The sequence below is a fragment of the Octopus bimaculoides genome, chromosome 3 (genome assembly GCF_046866305.1).
Source record: "Octopus bimaculoides isolate indiv1 chromosome 3, ASM4686630v1, whole genome shotgun sequence".
Lineage (NCBI taxonomy): Eukaryota > Metazoa > Mollusca > Cephalopoda > Octopoda > Octopodidae > Octopus > Octopus bimaculoides.
Window position 1 is genome coordinate 136336757 of NC_142930.1, and position 12500 is coordinate 136349256.

Genomic DNA, 12500 nt, shown 5'->3' on the forward strand with positions numbered 1-12500 from the left:
ATGCATTTTATATATACACTTTATATGTCTATGCACAGTTTTATAGACTTAATACACAGCACTCTCCCTCTTTCTCTCTCACTCCTCGCCTTACCCCCTTTTTCTCTCTTCTTTTACTTTCTCCCTCTTTTTCTCTCTTCTTTTTCTTTCTCCCTCTTTTTCTCTCACTCTTCGCCTTTCTCTTCAACTAATTTCATGAAAGCGTTACAGACGGGCTAAGTAACGGAAGAAAAAACTTTAATTTTAAAAATTACACATTTCACTCAGCACCACCTACTATCTCCCCCTTCTCCCCTTGTCCCTCTCCCTTTTCTCCCTCCCCTTCAACTAATTACGTGACAGCGTTATGGACGGGCTAAGTAACGGAGAAACAAGCAGAATTATTATAAGATTGGTATTAATATCATAGGATGAGAGATGCACTCTTTTACTCTTTTCTATAGTAGCTTTGTGAGTTTGCGTCAGTAGTTTGGAGTTCGAAGAACTGATGCCATATTTTCTGGGCCAGTGGTAAAATATATTTTAGTTGATTGAATTTTGCGACTTGTTCTGATCTCAGTATTTAACTGGTGCTAAGTTTACTTACTTTCGGCATTATAAAAATTAGATTTCACATTAGAGGGATTGTTAAAGAAGGTAGCCAATTGCTGTAACTGAAAATCATGTAATAGATACTGATCTGCCATCTATATTTAATTTGTTTCTTACAAATAATTCAACCGCTGGATTACACATTTCGACTAATCCAGGATCGAGAAATAAGAATTAACCAAATCTTCGTACCGATTAATCTAAAAGTAATCACATATTAAGAATGACTTCAATCATTATTTTATATCTCCAAAACTGTTTATCATTTGACATTGCTAGAAATCAGTATTAGCCAACAGCACAGGGAAAAGGTCTGTGAGTGAGTGTTAGGTTCATGGAATCCGAGAACGCAATGTTGTTTCAAATCTGGTTTTGGGTACCTGAAACTCGAACCTCCTGCATATAAAGTGCATTTGTACTAAGCCAATAAGAAACCATTAAATGGAAAAATACATTAATATCCATCTAATTTAAAAAGAAGATGAAACGTCGGCGAAACTATTCCAAAGTATTTGAGCAGTAGACAGAATGTCAACACAAAGGAAAGATGAAAAGCAAACTTGTAATGATTTGAAAGGAGAAATTTCAGACACTGAACTTAATACATAATAGCATACGATCTAGTGATCTCTCATTGTTTACTTTCCCACTCACTAATTAATCACTTAACGCTAGATAAATAGATAGATAGATAGATAGATAGATAGATAGATAGATAGATAGATAGATAGATAGAGAGAGAGAGAGATAGATAGATAGACAGATAAATAGATAGGGATATTGACAGAGAAAGAAATATACGTACACACACACACACACACACACACACACACACACACACGTACATTCACGTTACATACATACATTTATACATATACACATTCTTTAGTTTATAAAACCACTCGAAAGAAGAAAAGAAAGGCTTAACCATATTCCTAGAATTGACTTACCGCAACATGAAATAATGATAACGATGACAGAAGCCAGGCTTCCAAGTACCAGGATTAATTGTTTATTACTCTCGTTTTCTTTTTGTGGTGTTAGGGAAACTGCCGCTGAAAAGAAAATATAATACATATATGTAAGTTTAATTTATGTTATGGTGGAATTTATCGAAGCATATCCGTATATTTCACCGAAACACTTCCAGCCGTTAGTTTTACCTCCTATCACACGCCCTATGTAACCTGTACCTTACACTGTCTTATAACAACCAGTCACCGAAGTAATTAAATGGAAAGTCTATGGGGCAATAGTGTGTTATTTTTATCTGCTGTATCGCTGTCTAAGAGTATTTTCCCCTATATAAAGCAATGTCAAAGTGTAACATCCGGCCAGGGTGTTCAACAAGGAAAGTTTTATATTGTTGCTCGTATTTTGAGAAATAATAGCCAAATTCCCCACCCCTCGAGTCAATCGTACGCAAGCATCTTAAATGATATATTCGACAATGAAGTCACATATCTACAAAAGGAAGGGACGATGATGGTTGCAATTGGAATAACTTTCATCATAACTGATATTCGATAAAAGATGATTTGGGGCCAAACAATGACAACTAAGTTTACTTCGAACCAATGATAGACGGGATCTTGGTTGTAGCCCAACTCCTTGAATAGCCGGTAAATTTCACTTACGTCGCAACTTATTTTCTTAAATTAGGAATATACAGATATACACATGGTCAATATAATTATCTGTATATGTGTATGTATATACATACATACATATATATATATATATACATATATATATATATATATATATATATATATATATATATATATATATATATATATATACACATATATATATGTGTGTGTGTGTGTGTGTGTGTGTGTGTGTGTGTGTGTATACACACACATATATATATATATATATATATATGTATTTATGTATGTATACATGTGTGTGTATGTGTGTGTGAGTGTGTGTGTGTGTGTGTGTGTGTGTGTGCGTGCGTGTATACAAAACGACGAATACACACACATACAACACATACGTACACTCATACATATATGTGGTTTATGTATGTATGCATGCTCGTGTGTGTATATATATATATATATATATCTTCGAAACGTCGAGTTAGAATAGAGGCAGCTGATGAATAATTCCAAGTGGCTTTCTGTTTTCCTATGTGTTCGTTCCGTTGTCTGTAGTTCATTGTTCTAACGTCATGTACCCTGATATGCATCTATATACACATGTAGATGAGAGTATATACATATATGTGTGTATACATGCATATATATTTTTTGTATTATATATATATATATATATATATATATATATATATATATATATATATATACACTGCATAAACGTGCAAAAAAACATATCCGACATGTCAATCAAACTGATGTGGTTTTGTCTTGTCTTACTTTTCTTGAAATGGTGTATTTTTCATTTTTCCACAAATACCAGGGATAATTAATAGTTTTAAGGTAACATTTGAATATCTTTCTTATTGCTTTTATCGATTTGTATTAACGTTCCATCAGAATTGCAATGGAATGTGTGTGTGTATGTGTGTGTGTATCTATGTGTGTATGTGTGTGTGAGTGTGTGTGTGTGTGTGTGTGTGTTCGTGCGTATGTGTGTATGCTGATGTGTGTGCATGTGTATGTATGCTGATGCGTGGGCGTTTTGTGCTTGTTTAAAATAGTGCTGTAGAAAATTAACACTAACATCCAGTCTTTTTTCCAAATGAAACATTCATGTTGTAGCTGGTAGACCCAATGTCAAGAGCAGCTACACACGTCTTTGTCCTACGTTCAACCTTTTACTAGTTGGAGAGATTTTAATATATTAACTTGACATCGCTGACGGTTCAAACAGATTAATTCACATCGTTCCTATGTAGAACCTACTTTGGCTACGTTAAATATAATGAATATTATTATAAGAAATATTATAAGGCGGCGAGCTGGCAGAAACGTTAGCACGCCGGGCGAAATGCTTAGTAGTATTTCGTCGATCTTTACGTTCTGAGTTCAAATTCCGCCGAGGTCGACTTTTCCTTTCGGGGTCGATAGTTAAGCACCCCCCCGCCCAAAATTTCGGGCCTTGTGCCTAGAATAGAAATGAATATTATATAAATATATATATATATATATATACGTATATATATATGAACATCGAACACATATCGAGAATATAATTTCGCCAATCGATGAAAGACGTATTTTCCTGCGTAGATTCAAACAAGTAGGTGGTAACACTTTCAAAGAAACAAATTATGTTACATGCAAAGTAAGGGATCATGAGAAGTTGTTCCTTTTCATTTTAAAGTAAATATCCTTTCATTAACTCTATGTCGACCTTTTTAATTATACATTTCACAGTTGTGGTTATGTGGTAAGAATTTTGTTTCTCAACCATGTGGTTTGGGGTTTAATCCCACAGCGCGGTATCGTGGGAAATTGCCTTCCACTATAATTCCGGACCGACCAAAATCTTGAGTAGATTTTCTAGACTGGTAGACGGAAACTTGAAGTATATACACACACACACACACACACACATATATATATACATACATATGCACACATATGTATATATATATATATATATATATATATATATATATATATATATATATATATGAGTGTATGTGGGGTTGTTGGTGTTTGTCTCCAACCGCAGTTTGACAACCCATGTTGGTCTTTTTACGTCTCCGGCTATGAAAAACCGATAGAATAAGTACCAAACTTATAGATAACTCAGGTAGATTTATTCGACCAACACTTCATGGCGGTGCCCCAGCATGAACGCAGTCCAATGACTGATAAAAGACATATTTCCTGACAATTTATTTTTGAAAGCAAAAATATCGAGAAGAAAATTTGAGGCAAAAAAATGATAATGAAGCGTAATTATACTAATCTCAAATAATTGAACTAGGGAAAGCTATTAGTCATAATTTCGCTGTGAGTAAAATTCAGTTGCCTACTCATTGAAAATTTCGATATGATTTATCAAAAGCAGCATTTCCTCGAAGTCAATTTATCGTCAGATACTTTACAAAGTTAATGGAGCTTTTTTAACTATTATGATGTCCTTTGATATCCTTTAAGTTTGTTTCAACAACTAAAACGTTGAATTAGCGCCAAAGTAAGAGCGCTTGCAATGGTATTTGTCGGTTAAATAGGGCAAGTCCATAGTATTCTGGTTTAAGTCACATCGGAATCAATTTAGTTTCACGTCTCTCTTTGATCGATAAAATATGTGCAATTATCACTATAACCTTGATCAATAAAATACGTGACAATATCTAAATCGCTAAGATTCCTGTTTTGCAATTGCCGAGCTGTCCATTAACATCATATGTTTATATGCCATTCTATCCAGTTTTTCTCACACTAGAGCACGAAATGATAAGAAGCTGATTCGAACATTCGTACTAGTCTACCTTGTCTAAAAGGAAACTACTGAAGTGTTCTAAACTCTTGTAATATTTATAAATATACAATGGGTAGACTGGATTTTCAGCAATTTGTCGAGTGATAACGTAAATGTCCAGCCCTTTTATTTACATATTATTTTCTTGATCCCTAGAATTCATAAGGTCGGTTATCCGGTTTTCACAGAGTTTTAGTGACCGAGATCACAACATTCCTCATGAACGGAACGCTGGTTTGTTACAGGGTGACAGCAATGTTGAGGGGAAGGGACAAGTCGATCACATTGAGCCAAGATTTTAACTGGTACTTTTTTTTATCGGCCTCGAAGGGATGAAAGGCAAGGTTGACTGTGAGGGGATTTGAACCTTTAACCCATAAAAACCGAAAGAAAAGCCTCTGGTCATTTTGTCCGAGGTGCTAAAGATTCGGCCAGTTCACCATTTCTAGTCTTTTTATACATGAGTCTTAGTTTATTGATTCTTCTATCAGGAAAACAATGTTAAAATGCCTGTGAGATTTGTAATTGAAATATAGAGAAACGAATCGAAATACTGCAAGGCAGTGCATAACTGGTATTTATTTCATCGAATGACGTGAAAGATTACAAGTAATTTATCGGCCCCAGGGGAATAAAAGGCAGTCAAACAAGATGGAATTTCAGCTGAAAATGTATGACAGGCATTTATTTCGTCACCTAATTGTTTCTACAATTTCTTCGCCACAAATATTCTTCGTACTTTCTCACAAGAAATCCAAAATGTAAGGTATTGCATAGCTCTTACCTGAACAGGTATGTTCATCAGGCATCAAAGTTTTACCATTCTGACACTTGCAGGTATAGGTGCGATTCACACTGTCTTCGACGATGCAGTATTCCTCACAAGCGCAAGGAAAATATTCGTAAATTTCCACTTCACCATCTCCGCTGTGCAAGTCTAGAACCAGACGAAAATGACACTTTTAATATACGTATGCACATGTAGTCACGCACACGCATACACGCGCACACACACACACACACACACACACACACACACACACACACTTCTGTCCCAAGAGATGGGGAAAGGAAACAGAATTGAAACTATAGAAAAGCAATCTAGCTAGGAGGCGATTTTCTTTAAAAAAAGTTGGAAAGAAGAAAGGAATTTGTTATTTACAATTATTTCTACGGTGCAAACAATAAGGCAAAAATTGGCAGGATTAGAGAAGTTAGCATTTTAGGGAATGAGGTTTATTGATGAGTTTTCCATACACTGGATATATATCTCAGTAAGGACAGAAACCTGGAAAAATTTTTTTTAAATAAAGCTGACATGAGAATGCTGTGTCGTGGTAATGAAACAAATGGAATGGGAAAATAGTATTTGCAAAGAAAGTTGGTGCTTGCATGCAGTGTGAATCGTGAAATTAGAAGAAAAACAGGAAACTGGTATAGTGATTTTAACAGAAGGAGCATTAAATCTTGCTTGAAAGAAAGTGAATAGACAATCGTTATGAAATCACTCCAGAAGTGCTGATTATAACAAAGATCGAAAGCAATGATGCACACAAAAATCATTGCCTTTGTAATTTTATATTTAGCAGGATTGGTGACAGTATGCATAGGTCGATGGTACACAAATAATTCAAAATTTTGTGAGCAGCATTCTTCGCCTTATAAATAAACTCCTTAATGCTTTCAAGTTCCGAGATTTGAAATATCAAATTTTAATTGTCAAATATCGACGCAGTAATAATTTTGTCAATCGACCGCCTGAATGCGGTGACTAATAGAGATTAAATTCCGTCCTTTTCTGTATCTTTTCGACTGTTGAAGGAGACCGGCATATTTTCAAGGATGAATTGCTTAAAAACTACGAACTAGATTTTTCAATCTACTCGACCATCTCTACCTAGCTTACGATATTTTAGATTAAAGGAAATGTGAATTGATAGCGATTAGACATTTCTGGTGTGACATCGCGACACAAGCGGATTCGATACATAAAAATCTTGAATGTAAATAATATATATCTTGTATATAAATCTTGGATATGACTAAAATTACTTCAGTGGAAAAGTAAATGATTATATTTGACTAGAATAACATAACATTCTTAGATACTTACTTGGTTCAAAAACGTATACTGTAGATGCGCGGTTAATATAGGAAGAACCATCCTGTCCGTTGCTTCCTAAAGGGCTGCCACCATTACCGCCTGTAGAGAGAAAAATGTCACGAATCAACACTATTTGTTGATGAAACCAATGCAAACAGTTTTTCATAATAATTTCTTACAAATTTGAAATGCTAAGGAAATTGGGGTTGAGGCTAGTTAAATTATATTAACCCAGTATTTGACTGGTATTATTCGACCCCAGTAGGAAGGAAGGCAAAAGCGATATCGATGTGATTTGAACTCAGAATGTAAAAAACAATCCCTCACTAAATATCGCAAAACATTTTATCTGAGGCCATAACGCCAGCGAAGAAAATTCCTGACTTCAGTCTTTTCAATCGTGTCTAAAACTTTACCTAGTTTAAGATAGCCACTATTAGAGGAAAATCCTATATTTTTGTGGAAAGGGATGATTCCAGGCGATCATCTCAGGTTAAATATTGAACCCGATCAACAGTGATGAAACGGGTGTTTTACTCAGACACTCAACGTGGGTATGCAGGACGTTTTCATTGATATTCTTCAACAGGCTTGTTTAATGGTAAAGCCATTAGAAACAGGAAACCCACCCAGTTATTTTTGTGGAAAGGTATGGGATTTGAAAACAGCTTACGTGTACCAAAATGAATTTGGATAGACAGAGAACTATGTAGAAGGCAGTCGAATGGCCTGTACCCATAATTTAAGTGTTTATCCTTCTCATTCATGTATCAAGTTTATTGCAATTAAATATTGGTTTCAAATTTTGGCACAAGGCCAGAAATTTCGGAGGAAGGTGTAAGTCGATTAAACCGACTTCAATGCTCAACTGGTTTATTGTCCCCAAATGATGCAAGGTAAAGTCGACCCCATCGGCATTTTAACCCAGAACGAAAAGACGGACGAAATGTCGCTAAGCATTTGGCCCGGCGTGTTAGCGACTGCACTAGCTCGCCATCTTTGATTCTAACTTAATATTGTGTTAATGTTACATGTATCTGTAACATACTTCGAGTTCAGTTGATCGAATAACTTGATGTTCTTCAGTCGAAGTCGATGTTATACGCCACCATGTATATATATATATATATATATATATATATATATATATATATATATATATATATATATATATATACTCGTGTGCATCTCCGACTGTCTGTGTGTGTGTGTATGTGTGTAATCATACAAACACACATACTTCTATGAGTGAAAAGGAAATATTGTAGGAGAATGGGAATATGAGAGAGAGAAATAACGTTTTTAAGAGGAAGAAAGAAACGAAAAAGTAGTTCTGCTACTTTGATTTAATCAATGTTAACGTATGGAGACATGAACATATCTGTTTTAACAAACAACAACTAATTTTATTAAATTTATATAATAGTAATTATACCAGGCCGTGTTATATAAATAAAGAGAAATGTAAAAGAAGGTAAACCAATTATATTCCGGTGTAAATTCTCGATCTGTAGAAAATGGTTATGGAAGGCGTGGCTCCATAGAATTCCCTGGAAACGATCGAATAATTTTATTGGCGTGAAAATGAACGACCCAAATTTTGGGGCGCTTGCTCATCGTTGTAGTAAAAGAAAAGAGAGCACGGTGTTAAGCGCAAGCAGTAATTCTTCAATCTCTCTCCTCTTAGAAAAAAATTACAACCCTTCACCTACACCTTAGCCCTTTCATGGCGTCTGATGTGGCTTTTTAAACCAGACAGTGTTTTGAAAAAAACACCCACACAGATTGCACCTCTGATTTGCATTACCAATACCTGCAAGTAAGTTCTGCTCATTGTGGTTCCTAACATGTCTTTTAAGACCCCCATTGGATTTGCAAACCCTCTGGCATACACCACATTCAAACGTGTGCACAGACATATAATCAGAATAGCTGGATGAGGTTTGTTTTCCATGGGTTCGCAGGTGAGATTTGAGGCCAGCCAAGGACAGACATGGTCTGTCACAGACTGTGCACACAAAAAGGTCCTTGTCATTCACCTTCTCAGTCTTTACATTTTTCCTTAAATATCTCTTGAGCCCTGCTTGCATCATCCTGGCCTCTTCAAATGCTTTCACTCCACTCCACACCCTTGTTCGCCATCCAACTCGATCTGAAGCGAAGGCTTCTATATCTTTTGGAGCCATTCCAATTGACTTCATAGCAGTCCTTATGCCATCCTTAAACCTTTTTTTAGGTTTATGCCGATAACGTTTCCCCTCTGCAAGCTTACCATAAAACAGCTGTTTCGGCATGCGTTCATCTGCCATTCGAACAATATGGCCACACCATCTCAATTGGTTCCTCAAAATCATGGCTTTAATTGAGGGGATGCCTGCAGATGCAAGGATATCTGTGTTTGGAGTAAAAGAATTCCATTTAGTTCTTAAAATATGTCGAAGGCATTTTTGGTGGAATTTTTCTAACGTTTTAAAATGCCTTTCATAACAGGTCCAAGTTTCACAGGAATACAATAGGGATGTTAAGACAAATGATTTGCAAAGAGCCAGCTTTGTATTGTTATTTATATGTCGCTGGCGCCAGACGCGTGACTCCAAGCCACCAAATGCTTTTGCTGCCCTTTGAATTCGCAGGTGTATTTCCGTATCAAGATTTCCATCATCTTGAACAGAGCTTCCCAGGTAGACAAATGAATTGACAACCTCAAGTAACTTTCCCTTAACAAAAATTTTAGAGGGGTTACAAACAGCACCACACACAGGTTGATACATTACAACTGTTTTTTTTTCAGATTGATGGTCAGGCCAAAATCATCACAAGCTGTGTCAAATGCAGATACAAGGGATTGCAGACCCGATTTAGAATGACTAACCAGATCGCAATCGTCAGCATACAAAAGTTCCCTAATAAGTGAAGTAAAAACCTTCGTTTTAAACTTCAGTCGGGTCAAATTAAAAACATTCCCCGTTGTTCGATATTTTATGTAGATATCCTCCTCAGAGTTTTGAAAGGAATGTGACACCACAACGGCAAAGTATATTGCAAAGAGGGTGGGTGCATCAAGGTCTCCTTGCTTTACTCCATTTTCCACAGCAAAAGATTCAGAAAGCCTACCACCAAAATTAACCCTAGCTCTCATATCCTGATGCAAAGCCTTGACCATGTTTATAAACTTTTCTGGGCAACCTATTTTCCCCAGAATTAGCCACAGAGCACTTCGATTAACAGTATCGAATGCTTTGCTCAAATCAACAAAGCAATGGTACAGAGCAAGATTCTGTTCAATGCACTTCTCCTGTAATTGTCTGACAGTAAAGATACAATCAGCTGTGCCCCTGGAGGAACGAAAACCACACTGAGACTCAGACACTATACTTGGAACTATAAAGGTATTTAAACGTTCTAACAAAATGCGGGCGAGCACCTTTCCAACCACAGACAAAAGGGAAATCCCACGAAAATTACCACACAGATCCTTTGGCCCCGATTTATATAAGGAGACAAGAATGGCATCAATCCAGTCTTGAGGCACTTTCTCACTTCTCCAACAGTGACAAATTAAAATATTTAAGAGTTCCATCATTTTGTCACCCCCATATTTCAAGACTTCTGCACAGATTCCATCAGATCCTGGAGACTTGTTGTTATTCAGCTTATTCACAGCTAAATAAATGTCATTTAGAGTTGGTTCAAATGCCATCTCTTCTATAACTGGAAGTTTTTCAATTTTTTTCTATCGTCCTCATATTAACGGATGATGGTCTATTCAAAAGTGCAGAGAAATGTTCTACCCAACGCTTATGAATAGAAGCGGTGTCAGTCAGAAGAAAACATCCATCTTCTGTTCTCACTGGAGCTATTGAGGAATATTTTGGACCATATACCTCCCTAACATAAGAATACAAACAACTGGCATCATTTCTATCAGCTGCTTCTTGTGCCCCTTTTGCCCTATCATTCCACCATTCCTGTTTAATTTTCCTTAGAGCAATTTGCACTCTCTTTTTCAGCTTTCTGTAAGTTTCATTTGAGTTGGGATTCAATGACTGAGAGAGCAGTGTATTGCCTAAGTTTTGTTTTTCTAAAAGTAGAACATGAATTTCTGCTGATCTATCTGAGAACCAATCTCTGGATTTATGAGATTTAAATCCCACTGACGAACTTGCAGCTTGAAATACTTTTGTTTTGAAATCTTCCCATAAATTGTTTGAGTCAAGATTAATACTTTCTATAGCGTCGTGGAATCTTTGCAAGTTGCTTGATAATTTAAAGTTTGCAACATTTAACTTTTTGGGTATCTTAGGACCAGACTGTCGGTTTTTAGGTTTTATCGAAAAATCTCTTTTGCCACGCAGTAGATGATGGTCAGTCCAGCTCTCTGCCCCTCGCATGACCCGAACGCTAGAAACGTCTTTCATATCACATTTCCTAATCAAAATATAATCTATGAGATGCCAGTGCTTAGATCTTGGGTGCATCTAGGTGGTTTTATATTATTTTTCTGCTTAAACAGAGTGTTGGTGACAACCAGATTATTCTCAGTACAAAACGTCAAAAGAGCTACTCCATTTTTATTGCATTTTCCAATCTCATGTCGACTTAAAACAGGCCATGAAACATAGTCCCTTCCAACTCTTGCATTGAAATCTCCCAAAATGACCAGCTTGTCAGAAATTGGTACTTTCCTCAATAATCTTGCTAGATTGTCATAAAACTGTCCTACAGTTTCATCAGAATGGGACATTGTTGGTGCATAAATACTGACAACGGTAAGAAACCTACCTTTTGTCAGTTTGATACGGCATGACATGATCCGGTCAGATATACCACTTAGAAGCTCTGCAATGGAGGACACTAATGTATTCTTGAGAGCAAATCCAACACCAGATTCTCTATGCTGACACTTAGGTAGGCCTTTCCAGAAGATAGTATATCCATAAGCAGATTCCATTACTTGACCCTCACTAGAGAGACGAGTTTCAGAGAGCGCAACTATATCAAGGGAATATTTCTTTAGCTCACATGCAATAAGTGCATTACGCCTTTCTGGCCTCTTCTTGAAATTATCATCAAGAAGTGTGCGCACATTCCAACAGCCGAAATTCAAACGATATTTATTTTTACTTTTTCTTGAGGACTGTTTGACCACAGTGGCAGGATGACGACCAGGTCCAGCCTGTGATACACTGGGACACCTGCCGGGCCAGACCTGTTCCCCTGATGTTCCCAAGCCTTTTTTGCCATTTACTGAATTTGTTTCAGACATTTTAAAATAAGTTACAGGTGCATTTTTAGGTTTCTGCCAACCAACCAATTGAATGATTTTACTAAGATTTGGAGTACAGGAAGTACCTCTGCAGATGAATAATTTTTAGTGGGTGTAGCTTGCACTGCACTACCC

The 12500-nt window shown here is 36.4% G+C and overlaps 1 protein-coding gene across 2 annotated transcripts in view; it reads right to left on the reverse strand.

Annotated features, from left to right (window-relative positions):
* Nucleotides 1–12500, reverse strand: part of LOC106872480 (leukocyte tyrosine kinase receptor) — a 466463-nt gene that overhangs the window by 92952 nt on the left and 361011 nt on the right. For both annotated transcript variants that reach the window (XM_089349709.1, XM_089349710.1), the window contains 3 exons: nt 7109–7198; nt 5780–5932; nt 1542–1646 (listed from right to left, as the gene is read on the reverse strand). In XM_089349709.1, coding sequence (XP_089205835.1) covers nt 1542–1646; nt 5780–5932; nt 7109–7198 — 348 coding nt within the window. The remainder of the gene's footprint in view (nt 1–1541; nt 1647–5779; nt 5933–7108; nt 7199–12500) is intronic.